Here is an 18837-nt window from a genome sequence, read left to right as displayed (position 1 = left end):
AGTTTCAGGCTAAATTGAAATCTCTATATAATTGTCATAGGGGTTTGGAAAAGGTTTAAAAGCTTTTTTTTTTTTTTGGGTGGTGATAAGGTTTAAAAGCTGAAGTAAGATTAATAGGAGCACAACAAGAACCATTGAAAAGACGAAGAGAAAGTAGCTGCTTTACGATTCAAAGAAGCCACCAAATATGACTTATCGAACGGTCGCCAAATCACCAGTTTAGATTAGATGAGATAATACAAGGTGTATCGTCAAGGATATAATGGGTAAAAATGAGACATTTTATATAGCACAAGTCATGTAAATTTAGGGACTGAATTAAAGGAAATTTGAGGATAAAAATTAAAGGGAAGCAGTTTTCTGTACGGGAGTGTGGCTTATGCCAACACTCCCATAAGGCTATCTCTCTCTTCCTTAAAACAAGGTGGCAGAGGTGTCTTTTCACATAGGGAAGAGAAAGATAGATTCATGGGAGTGCTAGTGTAGGCCACACTCCCAGACATAAATCTTTTTCCCAAAATTAAACTACAGTAATTGTTACTCCAACTCAGAATTTTATCTTACCAGACTATCACAGTTTCATACATGGTTTGGAATTAGCCAATTTGAATCGTAATCAATCTGCACTAACCAATGCCGGGATCATTTAAATTGGATTCAATGAAACTGATTGTAGACACGACGATTCCAAGTTTTAAAACCTCTATTTCTTGGTCATGAATGCAGCAATGGCTTGTTTTATTCAACATTGCAACAGGAACAAGCATCTAGATCGACTATTCTTAAGCACCAGAAACAAGCATCGAGAGCGGCTATTTTCTCATTAAGAGAGAAATGCCGGGCCTGACTTCACTGCCCGAGAAAACGTTTCGGTGTAATTTTTTTTTAGTGGTTAAAAGTTAACGTTTGGTCCATTGATCAACATGTTGAACTGCTAAAATACTGGAGGCAGTTCACCTACACCATGGGTGGAGGCGGCATTCTTTCATCGTGAGTCATAACGGCGCAATGAAAATAAGTGTAATAATGAGGGGTATTTTGGACATTTGTCCTATAAAGAAAGAGAGGAAAATTACATGATTAGCTACTTTTGGGTTTTCATTTACAAAACTATCCACCCTATGTTTGAGTTAACAAAAATAGACAAAAACAAGTTTAGTTTAAAAAAACTAGACAAAACAGTGACTCTCCTTCCTTCCTCGGCAGTTTCCCTCTGAAAAAATCTCTTTTGTTTTTTTTCCTCTATTACTTGGGATAGCAGAGAATGACGTTGGCTGGGACAAGGGTAGGGTTGCAAGGAACTGAAGATGCCTCGATGAAAAGGCAATGACATGGGCAAAAATGTCTAAAAAAGTATGGGAGGGAGAGAAACTATTTTGTCCAGTTTTGTAAACCTTAACTTGTTTTTGTCTATTTTTGTTAACTCAAACATAGGGTGGGCAGTTTTGTAAATGAAAACCCAAAAGTAGCGAATCATGTAATTTTCCCAAGGAAGAGTAATAATGGTGGCAGATTCATGGTGCTTCCTTTTCCATGGAGCAGGAAAACTTTCTCCTAAAATACCAACTCATCTTTTCGTCACAGCTTTTGTCAACTGCAAATTATGATACGTTGTCCCTCACCAAAGAAAATCTTGTATTTAGATTGTAAAACCTCTTACAGGAAGAAAAGAAAACAGAGGGGGGGGGGGGGGGAGGGGCCTCAACGAACTGAGATACTGTAATATCTAATACATCTTTGGTGGAAAATAGAAAATCCACTTCAAGTGCTTCATTGATTTCCTCAAAACACCAAACATGGTAAAATCCAGGAAAATTACTTTTGTCTCACCCATTCAATTTTGCTCTCCCGCCCCTTCCCAGGGCAATCTGATATAGCCATGCTTCATACAAAACCCGAAAGCTGAGGCCGACTCTGAGACTCCATAACCAAAAATTTGAACACAAAGTACAAAAGCCATATTTACCAGAGAAAGGGTGACCACAATATATCATAAAAGTGAGGAAATCCAGTACTTAAATAATAATAAGCCCTGGGAAGAATTCATAAAGAGAACCAGAAACTTATCCTTCTTTCAGCAAGAAAAATTATGACTTCTTCCAGAGAGATCAGGACGTACCAGTTACTTTTGAGGCAATTATTCCGATCTCATAAACAACTACAAGAACAGCAATTGAGACTTGTGATCAATTCCATTAAAGATGAAAGTCCCGGACATTGGCACGAATTGCTTTGTAATGAGCTGCAGAGAGCATACAATATAACATATCAGCCACAAAGCATAAGAGTGAATGTATATTTTAAGAGACAAGCCAAACCTTAATAGCCTCCTGTGATGCAATTCCCCCTATGAAGGCAGCGACTGCATGAAGCTCTGCAGCACCAAATCGGCACATCTCATTGATTAGGTCCTCTGTCAATGTTGATCCATTGCAACCCAAGTCACTTAGTATGCCAACAGCAATAGTCTTCAACCGAGATATGTCCTCATCGATTTCTCTGCATAGACCAATTAAGTAATGGATTTAGCAGTTAACACTTGAGTAATGAATCTAGTACTCACTCCTAAGCATAATATTTAATTTCCTGAAGAGAGAGAGAGAAACTAAATAATGTGTCTGGTATGGTGCTCTCTGTTACCCGTCAAACATTCCAGGAAACCTGTTGTAATTGGTTGCAAACCGGTCAGCAGCACGAAGCAGAATGTACAACCCAACAGCTATGCTGCCACAACCAACGAAGGGCGTAGATTATAACACGTGATGTATATCTATCAAAATCAGTGGAAGAGACAAAAATATGAAAAAATAAAAATAAAATAAAAAAAGATTAAGTGCCACTGCTTAAGCTGTTATTAAGTTTATCAAACAAGCGACTATCAAGGATCCAACCTCCACAAACAGATTTTTAATCCAAATATTGCAGATTACCTTCTGAATATCTGGTTTCTATGTCATTAACACTTCAAAGAGGAACAACTTCCACCAAAGAAATAATTGCTGAGCAAAAGAAACAAGAAAGATGAGTGCTTAATAAAACAACAACAAAGCCTTATCCCAACTGAATGGGGTCGGTTAAAATGATCCTTACCAAGACATAAAACACTTAAACATACTAGTAAAAGGAAAGAGCACAACAATATCGACAAAAACTCAGGAATATCCCAACTAAATGGGGTCAGCTACATGGATCATTGTCCTCCAATCAGCTCTATTCGAGGCCATACTTGAGACAAGCCCCAATCTATGCATGTCTTTCCTCACTACTTCTCCTAGGGTCATTTAGGCATGCCCCTAGCTCTTTTAGATCCTTTAATCTGAATCAAATCACTCCTCCAAACTGGTGCATCCCAAGGCCTCCGTTGAACATGACCATGACACCTCAAACAACTCTCTCTTAGCTTCTCATGTATAGGGGCTACTCCCAACTCAGCTCTAATATGATCATTCCTTACTTTATCCTTCCTAGTCTTGCCACACATCCATCTCAACATCCTCGTCTCCGCCAAGCTTATTTTATCTACCTACTGCTTCTTAACTGCCAACCTTCCACACCATACATCATAGCCAGTCATATGGCAGTCCTATAAAATTTTCCTTTTTGAGTTTTGAAGGAATACGCAGATCACACAGTACACCGGTTGCACCTCTCCATCTCATCCATCTTATCTTAATTCTTTGGGAAACATCATCCTCTATATCACCTTCTTTACTTACGATAGAGCCCATGTATCTCTTTATCATCGATATTGAGGTCTACTGAATAATCACAAAACTCATCTATAGGGTGCCATTAATACATAAAACTGAAGAGAAGTATAGGAACAACCCTCTCCCAATTGCTTCAAGTTCATGATGCACCACAGATGTAATCAGGTCTATACGAACCTGCGTAGGCAATAACAGGCAGCCCATATTTTTTAGAGAAAATTACTTGGACACCCCCTAGACTATTGCCCGTTTTCTTATTATCCCCCCTTTTTCAAACATTTACTTGAACACCCCCTGCATTTTACCTTTTCTTTCAAGTAGGTCATGTCCGTTAGTTTAGTGATGATGTCATCGGTTATTTTTTTTGTAATGCCTAAACTACCCTTAAAGGGTACTGAAGTGACAGATTTACCCCCTCTTCCTCCTCTTCTTCTTGCAACAAAAAAAAAAAAAAAAAACCCGGCAGCCATGGCTGCTGTTTCAAGAACATTAGGGTATCCTCGAAGATTAAGCATGAAATGGAGCCGACACCCCTCAACAACTCGCTGAGGTCGGTGAAAAAGCTAGATTTCATGAGGTCTTCAACATCATTAGCTCTTTCTCTGTCCCTGTTGTTCCCTCCATTTTCTACTCTAAGCTCGGGCACTTGCAGACCTCTCTTCAATGTCTGTCTCTTCCTCCTCTCTTCCCTTCTCACCCTAGCATCATTCTCAGTTTGAAAACCCTGTTCTGCAGCCACAGAAACCTTAATCCTTTATTCAAATAACCCACCTTAATATGCACCTTAAAACCCAAGTTCTCACTATTTGAGACCCTAAACTCTTTACCCATAACCCCCAAATCTCTGTTCCATGAACCACCCACTTCTTCATTCTTTGAAACCCTTGAACCATCATCACTCATAAAACCTCTCTTTACCTCTCTTTTCTGTCCCAAATCCTTCTTCAACGAACCCATACCTTCAATCTAAGAAACCTTAAATTTCTTCTCTTTTTCACTTCTAGAATCTCCATTCCTCAGTATTCGACCACCCTTCGAAGTCCCAAGAAGTGCAAAATCGATTTTGCTCCAACCAACCTTGTCCTCATTATTCCAATCGAATCTCTCACTGATTTCGAGCAGATCTGAAACAGGGCTTTCTCTTCCTAAAGCCATTGAAGAACTGTTGCCATTCAAGATGTTCTCTTCTCCCTTCATCAGGTAATTCTCCCACAAATCTCAAATTGTTGCAATTTCCTATTCTCATCCATTAATCGGCATTTTCGTTCGAACCCTTTTGTCTCTTCTCCCTTATTTTGTTTCAGGAATTCTCTTTCTTGATGGATGAGCCAAAAATCAATCTGTAACGAGGAAGAGATTTTCGGTTTCTTGCACCAATGGCTAACCGTGGGAAGAAGAGAGAAGAGGTTCTTAAAAAAGAAGAAAAAAAAATCGATTAAGGGTTTGGGGTTTTGGGTTATATTGATTTAAAATTTGTTTAAGAAAAGAAGATTTTTTCTGAAACCGATTAGAGTGTCAAGTAATTGTTTGAACAGTCAATGCAGTAGGGGGTAGGGGCGGTGGGGTTGCAGGAAGAAGAAGGTTGAATATGTGATAAGGGTAAAATGGACTTTTCCATTCAACCACTAACTGCAGACTAACACCGTCAGGTTTCGGGGGGTGTCAAGTAATTGTTTCAAACGTTGGTAATCGTAAGCAAAATGGCCATAGTACAGGGGGTGTCCAAGTAATTTTCCCTATTTTTTACTCTGTTAGGAGAGCTCAAAAACTGCCTATTTTTTACAACAAGCAGTTTGAGTTTTGACAGAGTAAAATGGGCCTGGAGGGACTGATGTACAGGAACTTGGACTAACTGTCTAAATTTTAAACTCCCAACCTGATATTTCATACGTGAAAGGATGTATATAGGGAATGTCCCCCAGTCAAGCTTCAAAGCCTTCATCTCTAAGTCAACTATTACTGTATGTTAGAATATCTTTCATGTAGAATTAGATCAGTAAGTTCTAAATCTATCGTTTTAGTTAGTGTCGTTTAAGTTAGAGCTCTTCAAAGTCTCTCTCCTGAGATTTAAATGACCAACAGAATCTTCCACAAGGTGACTTTTGGCTGGCTAAAATATCTCACGTAGGCCACAGTGCCACACCACCCCTACTTTAATGGATCCAGCAGAACAGACTTCTACAGCATCATGAAAGAAAGCCTTATCTTCTGGGCATACAATCAGATTTCTGTTAACTGCAGAAAGGTCATCCCAAAGGAGAAATGGAGGATACAAGGTCTTGCTTTGAACACCTTGAGAGTCTAATTAGGCATTTTTTAATATAAAAATTGAACATCTGGTGTCAAACACAAAAAAAAAAAAATCCAATGCAAGGTGAATCATACAGGAGATGTGAGCAGGAAACAATCACATGGCAATCCAAAGGATCCTGTACTTCAAAGACAGGCTAGATCAGTGTGATCATCCCCAAGTGACTAATATAGAAGTTATCACCAAGCAAATGAGTCTAGGTATTTCATCCAGAAAACCTTTCTCCACAGATGGGACCCACCCCCAAAATATCATGTGTCATATAAGTTAAAAGCAACCAAAGGATCTTCATACTAATAATCAAGAGAATGAGGCAATGTGAAGTACATCTGCAAACATCAGTTCACCTGTAATCTTCATCTGTCAAATACTTTTGTAACTCTGGTAGAATAGGTGAATTAAACTCGGTCTCAACTAGGCGGTATCTACATACCTGCACAAGTAGTGAATCTCATTCATTTAAAGAATGTAAAACTAAAAAGAAGTGGGGAGGCAACTTTGTTCAATTTATTCTCTGAACTTGATTTTATTCAGGAGACACGTAAAATTGAGAATGCAAGGGATCCAAAGAAAAAAATGCATATGCATGTATGAAGGGGAAATCAAATAATCTGTTGCCAGACATAAAATTGTCACTGGAGCCACAACATTAAAACAAGACTCTGATGAATTTAATAGCAGATACAACTCAAGTTCAAGCTTTGATTGAAACAAGTTCTTTTTGGTGCTTGGTAATGCCTAGATGTGGTTCATAGATGCAGCTATACATACTAGTTAGGACACAATAGATTTTGTCCTAAAGGAGGAAAAACAAGTTCATTCTACACATGCATAGGATAGAAAGAAATGCATTATATGTATAAAGGTGAAAATAAAAAAATTGTCTAAGGATCTAGGATATCAAAACTAGATTGTTGAATGGCAGAAAAAATTCAACTTGACCTTAAATGAGAACATGTTTTTCATTTTCTTACTAGTGTTTGGTAATACCTAGATGCTGTTCTAATCTAGATTAGGGAGTCGGTGCCCCACCCCAACCCCATGAAAGCAAATTGATATAAAAAAGAAAAGGCAAACAAAAATGGGGAATTGATATAGATCCCATGACTGGCCAGCATTACCAAAGGAAGAAAAAAAAGAACCAAACATCAGGTCCATCGAACCAGCTTCTAATGGACCAGATAATGTAATCCTAGATAGATAGGAGATCCACTAGGAGCCAACACAACCAGGATCTGTAAGCTTCTAATGGACCAGATGATGTAATCCTAAATATTTTGGTCGAGTGTGGGTAGGGTGGAGGGGAATATATGCTGAAAATTACAGCTAAATCAGATGGTTAAATCTGGAGTTATGGAGGTTTCCTAGTAGAGATAGGAGAGAGGGGTAAATGTGTAATTTCAGACAATCGGCTGGGTTGATGGTTCTGAAATTTGGATCGAGTCTCTGCTAGGATTAGAGGAAGATTCGATCAAAATTTAGCAGGTTCTAACGGTTAGATTTGGCTGGGCAGAATTCTCACGAAAATCAACTAGCATGCGACTTTCTAGAAGGGAAGAAGAATAGTTGCCGGTTTTAGGGTTCTAATGGACCTATGGTTTTAATAGTGGATGAGGAAGGTAATAAGGATTGAGTATTGGCAATGGGGATCGAAGGGGGTGGGTTTAGAGGATTAGGAAAAGAAAGGGGGGATCGTTAATAATGCTGAATATTTACTTGGAGTTGCAGATCTTCAATGGCAGTAGCTTGAAGACAATAAAAAGGTCCTCCTGATCTACAAGATTCAAGGAGTCGATTGGAGATCCACCATTCCTTATAACAGATCCTCCCGGTCTATAAGACGCAAGGAGTCAACTGGAGATCCACCAATCCCTTCACCTTGATATGACTCACAAGGCAACACTCAACAGAGCAGAGCAGCTGCTATGGCAGCAAGCAAAAGCATTTTTATTAATCAAATTCGTATCCAATACTTTGCCCCCATACAACCTTATACAAAAGACTCAAAATTAGACTCCTACACTAAAAAGGAAATGCCTAACTCAATCCTTAACCTATTAGGTAACTTAAACTGACTAGGAAACTAAAATAAACTCAAAATAGAGTCCTAATCCAGCCCAACTAAACAATTAAAAGAAAAAACTACTAAAATCACTCTGGTTCAATTTAAAACATTAAAAACATGAAAATAAAACTAAGTAGAAGACTAAAACATCTAATCCCGTATACAACCTAATTACCCATATTTTAGGCCCATAAAAGTGGCCTATTACATAGAAAACCCATGGGATCAAAGGCCCAACATGTATATAACCCAACCCTAGACTTATTCCTAATAAAAGAAGCCCAGTTTGATGATAAATCTGCATCACCAGAACTGGACCAGCTCGAGCCAGCCCAGTAGTCCTTCTAGAAGACTCAAGATACTGCCCCACGATTTTGACAAGGATGGTGGTCTTTGACCAGTCAAATCCTAGTTACTTAGTTTTTAAATTTATTAGTAACTAATTTGATTATCCTTGCATGTGGCTGGATTATAAAGCCTTTAATAGTTTCTAATTTCAGTTAGTTTCTATTTTCAGTTAGTTGCTGTTGTCATTAGTTGTTAAATTTTAGTAGCAGTTATTTTCTACTTTCTATTTTTGTAAGCTAACCTAAGTCATTAAATAGGCAGCCTCTTGTAAGAGATTCACAATGAAATAATGCAAGAAATTTTGAGGCAATTGCAGCACTCGCCCATGGGAGGGAAATCCCTGTTCAACGGCTGAGATAGCTGTGGGTGAGAGACCCAGAGCTGAGAAAGCCCAACCCCCACCCACCTCTACCTCGAGCTCTCTTCCTTCTCTGTCTTTTTTGGTTCTCTGCTGTTGCTGCTTGAAGACCATTAGTCCATCGAGTTTGTCTGCTGCTGGACCCTGCCACTGTGCAACAAGACTCCATATTTGTGATGCTGAAGATCTGCTCCCAAGCAGGACCACTCGAATCCTTGCTGAACCTGGTCTTTTCTGCGGAGCTCGATCCTCTGTGGATTCCTATTCTGGGATCCATTTTCTGCAGGGTTTTGGGACTTTGTTCTACCCTTAGAGAAGAACACTCGATCCCTATTGTGACCCCTATCTCCTGTTCTTGTTGTTGTTCCTGCAACCCCTCACTCAAACCAGGTTTGTGCCCCTGTAATGACCTGCTGCTGCTTCTCCTTTAATTCCCCTTTGACAACTAAGGATTCTCTACTCCAGTCTTCTTAATCTGAGTCCTTCTAATTGCTGCTGCTTCTACTGTGAAAACCTACTGTGAGAGTGTGAGTATATAAATTTATCTTCCTGTTCAAAGCTTTATTCTCAGACTTGATTGCTTATTTCCTTCTATCTAAGCCTGAGTTACTCACCTGAGTTTATTGGAGTTTGAAGATTATTTAAGGACTGTTACCTTCAGTACAGTCTTACATTAGGAATAATGATGCATATTGGTATATCTTAGGCGAAGAGTTATTGAGAAGGGAAAGGTCCAGTGAGAGGCCCAGTGCCTCAGATATTCAATCAGAATTGTGTGAGCCATGGAAATACCAAAAATTTAATTGGCCCCTCCTAGGGAGATTACCTGAGACTGTTCTAACAACATCTTTGCAGTTAGTGTTCATGTAGTTAGTTTTGAATCCTAACATAAAGGGCGTACCCAGTGCACGAGGCTCCCGCCACTGCAGGGTCTGGGGAGGGTCATAATGTACACAGCCTTACCCCTGCTTTCACAGAGAGGCTGTTTCCAGACTCAACCCGTGACCACTTGGTCACAATGGAGCAACCTAACCGTTGCACCAAGGATGTTTCAAATCCTAATATAACCGAAAAAATTAAAGCAAGCAAACTGCAATTTTTTATCAATTTAATTCTTGAATAATTAGAGACTAGTTCTCACAGATCACAGGACTTACTGTGAGCTTTCTTGCATTTTTACAGAAGCTTTTTATGATTGTCTTTGAAATGGCATCTGTATCCCTCCTGATTCTCTTTAAAATATTCCTCACGTGTTGCTCAATAGCATGAAAGTCTGCCTCGGCTTTAGCCTGGTAGATCTTTTGCAAATTTACATAATATCTGCAAGACAATTGATGGAAAGTCTTACTATCACATGAAAAGAAAGCGGCAACCCTCTCAATGATTTGGAGAGACACTGTATAGAAATCCAATTACTCTGTTAAAGATGTCATATCTGGTATTGATCCCTCAAGAGGTGCCTCCCCATCACCTTCATTTGCAATGAATTCCTGCAGTATGAAGTAAGTGTTGAATTAGATCATTTCTCAAATATAACACAGAGGAATGGTATCGGGTCATAATTTTTTCAGTCTCCTACAATCAAATACATGTTCACAATTAATTTAAATCATTAAAATTTAATACAACAAAAATGTTAACCATAATTTGGTATTGTAATAGTTCTAGCATTTAAAAAAAACCATTGTATTCAAAGTATTATTACAGAAGTTTGATATTTTAAAATAGACAATTAAACATCACCAAAAAGAGCGTCCCAGTGCAAGAGGCTCCCGCTACTGCAGAGCCTGGGAGGGGCAAATGTATGCACCCTTACCCCCCTGCTTCGTAGGAGAGGCTGTTTCCAAAGAGAACTAAACATCACCCCCACCCCCCCCCCCCCCCAAAAAAAAAAAATGTCTAAGTTTGTAAACCGGGTTAGATTAGTTTAGAATGCATAACCATTCCAAATTGTCTATGGAACCTCAATTTGTGAAGTTACAGTTTGATTGGTTGTGGGTTGAGGTGCTGTTCACATCCAAGCCTCTAGTTATATCATGCATTCTTCTCCCTCCATTAATCCATCAAAAGGAACAAAAATAAATAAAAAATATCCACAATGTCTAATCAAGCAGAAAGTGAAATATAGGGCTGTTCTGGCCTAAGTGCCTAACCCGGTTCGACAATCCGCCTTTTAAAACCAAGATAAAAGTATGGTTATAGAGAATCAATGTTAAAACAGTACAAAAAGGTATCCTAGGTCTAACACCATTATGACAGCAGTTACATAAACCATATTAAATGCAAATAATGGATGTTAATCAATAGAAAAAGAATAGATAGTAAGGACATTCTTAATAGACAAGATACCAAAATTAAAGGAAATGGATAGCTTCTGCTTAATTGCCAGAATAATTGCTTCCATCAAATAGGAAAGAGCATCCCTGAAAGGAAGACAAGGAAGCAAACAAATACAGAACAAAATTAAGAATAATATGCTTTTCGAGAATATAATGTGGAAGAGATCCCATCCAGTCAAAAATTGCTGAATTGCACCATACATAAAATATGTTTTTGGATCCCAGTCTTGTTATCAAATTTAAGACCAGTTCGAAAAAACCCCGTCTGAAACAACCATATAAGGCAAAATCATGAAATGAAATGTAACACAGAAGGAACCTATTATATATAGTATAGTCAGCACTATCATACCATGTGGATTTTTGTTTGCTCATTAGCTACAGAAGTCACCCACCTTTAAAGCTGCCACCATCACCCAAAAATCTGATGAAGTGGAATCAACTTCAGCAGCACTATCATCTATTATTTGGCGGAGATTTGAACCTGGAATGCAGACAAGTGAAATTTCTTAAATATTTGTCTAGCGTGTGGGCACATTACACATGTAATTGTTTGTCCCCCAAGCATCACAAAAACAAATCTGTACCAAGAAAGGGATCATGCCAACAGAAAGATATTCATGTCATTGCTAGAAATTGGCTAAAATTTACAAGACTCGTCTAAAGAGGCCAACCACGTTATAGTTTTAGCTCCTGAAAACTCTGAAACAAAAAAGAGAGATAAAAATCTCCAGAAAAAAGAAAACAGTGACTTTTGATTTTATATGGGATAGGCTTTTCATTTTTATGTGTTTACTTATGACAGGAAAAAATAGAGTCTAATAGTTAGTAGGATTTAAAGGGATGTACAAATTTATTAATCTTTGAAGTCCTGGGTACCTTGCTAATTTCGGATGAATCATTTTAGGAGTATCTAATTTTGAAAGTTCTGTTTTGCTTTAAGGAAGAGAGTGAAGTTAGGAGTCCTAAAATAATTAGAATGAGTTTATGTTTCTCAAAGTTAATGTTAATTAGTACCGTTTACAGTTCCATAACAGTATCATGTTTATATCTTGTTTAACTTATCCTATTTCTTTTAACTCCAGTTTTCCCTAACCTTTTACTCACCTCCTTTCCTTGTAGTTCAGCCCTAGAAATCTGAAACCATAGGCTATCTTACATCAACAAGTGAAACTTGTGTGCCTTCAATACTTTAGACTTTCCCATCACAGTTGAGGAATCCCACACTAACTCTCTTGATGATGCTGGAACCATAATCGTCATGGTGCCCAGGCTAGTGAGGTCAAGGCGCCCAAGGTGAGCACCATATTTTACAGGTACATTTTCCATATTCCAACGTAAATTTTCAATATTTCAGGTATTTCGGTGTCTTGAAACACAAGGCGCATCAAGGCACGCCCTGTTGTTAGGCAAAAATTTGACAACTATGGCTGGAACTTGTAAAGAGTTTGATAATTCTCAGAACAAAAGCAGGTTAATAAAAAAAAAGGTTGCTTTCAGGTCACAATCACATTTATTTCAAAACCTCTCCTCTCAACAGTTTCCACTCACGACTCCACTTATTTTCTTGACCACACATCATAAACAAATTTGTCTATACATGAACCTAATAAAGCACAGTACCTGATTCAGGTTAATTCATCATCTTCTGCAATTTTTACTTTTCCACTTCAAGAAGCATGTCATCATCATTGATAGAAATTACACCATTAATTTTTACTATGATGATTACAGTGCATGATATTGACATGTAAAATGTATGCAAATGGACATACCTAGGGACAAAGCAAATACATCATTTATTAGAAAATTCAAATCAGCTAAGCATATCCACGGTTGTATGAGAAATGTATCTTAAATAAAAAATATATATAAATTAAATATGAGAAAACCTTGTAACCAAGGTTGGTTACAACAAGATGGTAACCTTAATTTTTTGCCCGTTTAGTATAACACGCTTTTTTTTAATGAGGGTAAATCCTGTAATTTCACATGAAAACTGGATTAAATACAGCAGTAATGACTTTCAACTTTTTAAAAACCCATTTTTATCCCTGCATCAAATGACTTTTGGGAATAAGACAAGGGGCAAAAAAGAAAGGTTATAACTTATTAGTTCACCACTTTTTGGTGACAACAAGTTGTTCACATTTAAATATTTACTCATAATATTAAATTAGAAACAGATTGGATATATCAATATCCAAATTCATATCCAATTATCACCTGACTACTAAAAGGCATCCAAATTCATAAAATGTATCTGACTATCCATATAAATATCAGAATGAAGGAATAAAAATCCACATTCTCCATTTACATCACATAGCTATAGGAACTTCCAACCTATAAAGCCATATTTTTCTTGTGCTGAAGAATGCATGATGTAAGGCAATGAATTATGAATGCACTGAAATAACAACCCCCCACCCCCAAAAAAAAAAAAAAAAAATTTGGTTCAGAACCTAATCTTTCAAGTCTCAATTGATCTTTGGACTAGGACACTTATTGTATATATGATGTCATTAAGCATAGATATATTCATTGCTATATAAATAACCATGTAGATGTCAGCCCATCATGATCACTGATTAACTTTAAAGTTCCTGCAAAAGTTTCCAATGCTCATTGATAATCATATACTCACCGAATCCTCGAGGAGTGGACACTTTGAATGCGGCCTCAATAGCTTCTTTGTAATTATCTTCATCTAAAGCAATCATCCTGGCTTTCAAAAGATCCTACAATATTCAGCTCAATCAAAATAAATAATTAGAAAAATAAAAAGAGAACAAGACACAAGCCAAGTGGGAAGAATGTGAACCTTGAACTCCTTTTTTTCTTCCCTAGTTGTCGGAAGGCAACCACCATGTTTAGAGGCCCACTCATCTGCCATCTTAACAAGAATGACAACATATGGTATATGCTTATGGACCACAGGATCTGTCACGTTTAAGTCAATGGTTTCGGCAAAACTGTAGTAGGATGATATACAATCAGAAACTCAAAACCTGAATCAATAATCATGGTTGAGAGAAAGCCACAAAAATTAAAGTTTTTGTTAAAGGAAATCAACACCAAAGAGTGTACCTCTTCAACTCAGGCCAGGGATGGTTCAGTCGGAGATCATCCAGAAAATGATCAGGCTTTGACTCGATAACATTGTGTTCCTACCATTCACAACTTAAAAAATTGATGCCCGCTTATGCATATTCATTGAAATTTTTTAACTCTAAACTAATTATAGGCCTAAGTTTATAAAGGAGCTAAGCTAGCTTGGCTTGACAGCTTTCTTTTAGCCTCATGAACTGAGCTGCGGTTGGATTTTAAAAGCTCAGCTCACATGTTTTGCACTTCTTTTAAATCATTAATATTTTGCTTATTTCTCATGAGTTTTGAGCTATAAGCACTGCCTATGAGGCTTCTGGGCTTTTTGCCTAAATCAGCGCAAAATGTTTGCTGGAATTAAGTAAGCAGGCTCAGCCCTAGCCTAGCCCAGACTTAAAGAGTTACAATCCCAAGCCAAGCTCAGTATAACTCAGCTCAGGTTGTTTATAGTCCTAATTAGAGAGGGAACAAACCGTAGTAATATATAAAGTAATTATCATCTGCACACCACCTAAGTCAAGAACATCAAATTCATCACGTCTTTTGGCCTTCCAAAAGTGGAAGAAATTAAAGTGCGGATTATGGCAAATCCAACCCAGGAGAGCTCCTGGGTAGGATTCATTTGTCCTAGAGTTACTATCACTTGGAATGCTGCATACAGATTTACCCTGTCAGAAATGCAATAATAGTGAAATATGCCAAACTAAAACACTTATATCACATTACCTTCAAACTAATCCGAACAAGCCCAGTTAGGCCATATGAGCGTGCAAATATCAACATAACATTTGCCTGCCTACAGATCCTATCCAATTTCAGCATTGAAGTTTCCACCAGCTGACAATGCAATAAAAGGAATTCCATCAAAGATATTGCCGTTAAACAAAATAAAGCTAACAAATAAGGTTATAAGAAATTTTCAAATAAAAACTTATCAGCAAAGATACAAAGGGAGGTCAACTATCAGGAGGCTAATTTATACATAATCAGAAGATTCAAAACAATAAGACCGTGCTCAGTGAGGAAATTTAATATCATAATGTGTCGTTTTCAACCCCTATCCAAGGAATTCAATTTCCATTAAGAGCTTAATTTCAATTCCAAGTTGAAATCAAAGCATGTCCACCAAAATTAAGAAATTTTGGGAGAAAATATGCCTAATTTTCCAATTTTCTTTGAAAGTTTAATGACTGTTACTTTGATCATGAATACACATCTAGGGATAAACGTACACACAAGAGACCTACCAAAATCATTTTATAATAACGAAGCCTGGTTTCATGTGCTGTTGACATGGATATATATATATCCACCAAAGCACCAAATATCTAAGGCCCAAATTTTCTTCTTTGTCTTTGCCATTTCCTTTTTAAAAAAATATATTTGGTTAAGAACCCTATTTCACCTCATTAAATAATATTTGAAGTGTACACACAAATAATCAGCCTTGCAAATCATAGACACCTGGTGGAGGGCCAGTAGGCAAGAAGGGGGTAACCTGAGAGGGGTCTTAGAGTTGCAAGGGAGGGGAAGAAATCACATGGGAAGAGGAGAGGGAGAAGTTCACACACAAACCTAGCCACGCAAGCTCTTCACAAACAAATATTCAATTCATTCTCTATTCTGAGTTCTAATTGCACGGTTACATGTACTTAAATAAAAAAGAAACACAAAATGAAAAGGAAACCTACTCTAATTTGGAAACTCAAATTAATTAGGAAAATAAATCCTAGTCGCTATCTCCCACTTAAGCTATCAAATTAAAATATTGCATGTTAATCCCAAAATAGAATTTTAAATAAAAATCCTAAAATATCCTAGACCAAATGGGTTTGGATCGGTCCAAGGTAGTGCACTTGCATCAACCCCCAAAACCTAAAATTGGAGAAGCAGCCAAACAAAATCAAACTCAGAAAATTATAAAGAATCTAGCCTGACTACCATAGGCCCATAAAAAGACAAAACCCAGTGGAGATGCAGGAGCTATCTTTACCAATAAGAAGTCAAAAGTCTTTCGGGTAATGCTTAACCAGGAGAATTTGCAGATGTTAATTAACACCATGATTATGTACCTGAGTTGCAACCACCAAAGTAAACTGAGAAAAAAAGGATGGGTTCGTCTCAATTAATGCCTCTGGGGACTCCTCTACGAATTTGGCCTTGACAGAATCATTCAGCTCCTGCAAAAAGGCACATACACATTTTGCTTTTGATTGCCCAATGCTCGATTCATCCACTGTCAGCATTGAGAACCACATAAGTACGGATAGATAAAGCTTACTATATAGTTATTTGACAACATATAACAGAATGGGATGAAATTATACCCATAAAGTTGTTCCCGAGATCGCTTGCTTCAACTTTAGAGCCATCGATAACAGTAATACTTCCAATTCCACCAAGGACGAGATTTTTTAGTGTTTCAGATCCAGTAGGACCACAATTTAATAAGCAGATGCTGGCATTTTCCAGCGCTGCCTGTCCTTGTTCTCCCCAGATCCTGCAATTGCAATTTGGAAGGATGATAGAATTATTTCTGAATGGACCTATGATAGAGATGAACGAAGATAGGCAATAAATCACATAAGAGGGGACACCTTCTCGATATAGAGGAATTGGCAAAACATTGGAAAATATCCAACATGAAAAGACAACATTAAACTTTTAAAAACCCAAACCTGATTTGGTGCATATTCCTTTGTTTCTATCCCCATATAATATCTGACAACGCAAGCAGATACAGTGGGTTTTTTTTTTTTGGGGGGGGGGGGGGTGGAGAAGGGGTGTAACGGGCTAGGAGAAATGTTTCAGCTCCTCATCATCAATCTCATCTGTCTAGTATTACATATGAGGCATTTGATGTATCACATTCTAATAGCCACATTAAAACCTATTGTTCTACATTATTGTATCATTAGCAAATGTAGTCATGTCGGTTTCCCAATGTCATTATATGCTTGTATCCAACATCTCAGAGCAGTGTTTACTCTAATTTACAACAACCGCAATTGGTCCCTTGAATTCATACGACTCATATGAACTTGCTTTCAGGAAACTAATTCAGGGGGTTCAGAGTCTATTAATCAATTACCACTTGCTGTAATACCAAATCCCAATCGCAAATGAAAGCAAGCGAGAGAGAAAGGGAGAGACTGAGTGGAATTCCACAACTCGAGCAGTGAACATAATTGTCTACTTTGAACTAAATCGCACAGGCAAACTCCTATAAAGCAACTGAAAATGATCGGTTACTATCAAACAGAAGAGAGTTGATATTGCTCGAAGCTAACAATCAATGAATCAAGTAACAATTCTACCGCTAGGGCAATATTGAGATGGAGTAGTGAAACACTCTAGGGCACATTATTCATTCAAAAAAAGGTGGCGGGAAAGTACCTGAGCTGTCGATCGTATTTGGTCTTCGGCTCCGCCATGTTTCGACTCTGTGATAAAATTGTTGGAGACAGACTAAGCTTGACCAGTGGCTCAACGCCGAACAGCCTTTCCCTCCTGAGCTCGTCTGCGTGATGGTAACGCAAGAAAACAAAGAGGGCATTGGCATTCTCGTAATTTCCAACCACCATGACTTTTACCTCCAAAGCGAACCCAGCGGCCAGAGGCCAGTGTGGACTGTGGACATGGTTTTGAAAATCGGATCGTTGAATCGGCCGGTTAGTATAGGAAAGTGGCCATGACCGATCCCCATTTTGACTGATCCGACACAGACGATTCACACTCAAAACCCTAGAAATTGCTCATTTTTTGGATCTGTGGATCGATTCTAGGGTTCTTGCATCATTGTCCAATTCCGTCTGTGATTCCGCATTTTAAAACCTTGAGTGTAGAGGAATCTATTTTATGGATTTCTGTCACCGTGCCGGGGACAACCACGGTTTAAAAAATTGGATAATAGATTGGTGAATGGGCCGTTATTGATCTTGATTCTAACTGATTTGACATGATCGATTCATGCCAAGAAACCCTAGAATTGCTGAGTTTTTTTTATCTTAGGATATTTCTAAGGTACTTTTGACCGATTCCAATCCTAAATTCCATGTTTTTAGACATTGGAACATCCCCTAGTAAAGCCTTAAGGCTTGGTGGTTTGTGTAACAATAATAACATTTGTCGATATGCCACTACCTGTTTACAAAGATCATCATAGATTATTAATGTGTGCATTCCATTGTCACAAAAATATTCCTCCATATCACACCCAGAATATGGGGCCAAGAATGGCAGAGGAGCATGACAAGATTTATTCAAAGGTATAGGAAAGGGAGGGATGAGATGACTATTTAGCCTTCTAAGGCTTCAAGCTAACCATATGATAGTGCCTAGCCCACGCCAGCTCTAGTTGCATCACAAGTCTCCAAGTTCATTTGACAATCAAAGCTTGGTTAAGGTAATGGAATTTTGCATCCCAACCCAAAAAACAAAAAAGAGCACATGGGAGTGCACCAATGAATTGTAACTTGTGACAAAATAGAATTTTATTATAAGAGGTAGCGAGATCATTTCATATGAGGAGAGAAATAGAAATAGAGGTGTGAGCTTCCCTATGTTTGTGCCTGCAACTCAGAGAACCTTGTCCCTTT

At 38.0% G+C, this 18837-nt stretch overlaps 1 protein-coding gene across 3 annotated transcripts; it reads right to left on the bottom strand.

The window, feature by feature from the left end:
* Positions 1-1871: 1871 nt before the first annotated feature.
* Positions 1872-17778, bottom strand: LOC122639904 (NEDD8-activating enzyme E1 regulatory subunit AXR1-like). Of its 3 annotated transcripts, none has more exons than XM_043832941.1 (15): positions 17636-17778; positions 16567-16739; positions 16312-16475; positions 14966-15076; positions 14222-14301; positions 13956-14106; positions 13779-13872; positions 11527-11615; positions 10209-10282; positions 9950-10112; positions 6369-6454; positions 2641-2724; positions 2319-2499; positions 2120-2242; positions 1872-1937 (listed from the first exon to the last, which is right to left on the bottom strand). In XM_043832941.1, exons 1-14 carry the CDS (start codon positions 17671-17673, stop codon positions 2159-2161), a joined length of 1572 nt encoding a protein of 523 aa, XP_043688876.1. In that variant the 5' UTR covers positions 17674-17778; the 3' UTR covers positions 1872-1937; positions 2120-2158. The 3 variants fall into 3 exon arrangements, 2 of the variants coding, with proteins under 2 accessions (XP_043688876.1, XP_043688875.1); XR_006329594.1 differs by lacking the exon at positions 1872-1937 and adding an exon at positions 1960-2063 and having other exon boundaries at positions 2095-2242; XM_043832940.1 differs by lacking the exon at positions 1872-1937 and adding an exon at positions 1960-2032.
* Positions 17779-18837: the final 1059 nt, after the last annotated feature.

Source organism: Telopea speciosissima, chromosome 9, assembly GCF_018873765.1.
Source record: "Telopea speciosissima isolate NSW1024214 ecotype Mountain lineage chromosome 9, Tspe_v1, whole genome shotgun sequence".
Classification (NCBI taxonomy): domain Eukaryota; kingdom Viridiplantae; phylum Streptophyta; class Magnoliopsida; order Proteales; family Proteaceae; genus Telopea; species Telopea speciosissima.
Note: the sequence above shows the minus strand (reverse complement) of the source record. Positions and strands in the feature narration are given on the sequence as shown.

Coding starts and splice junctions, on each gene's coding strand:
- LOC122639904 (XM_043832941.1), bottom strand. CDS start 17,673: ATGGCGGAGCCGAAGACCAAATACGATCGACAGCTCAG. Junction 16,476..16,566: donor TCTCGGGAACAACTTTATGG/GTATAATTTCAT, acceptor CAATGCTGACAG/TGGATGAATCGAGCATTGGG. Junction 2,500..2,640: donor TTTCCTGGAATGTTTGACGG/GTAACAGAGAGC, acceptor TGGTCTATGCAG/AGAAATCGATGAGGACATAT.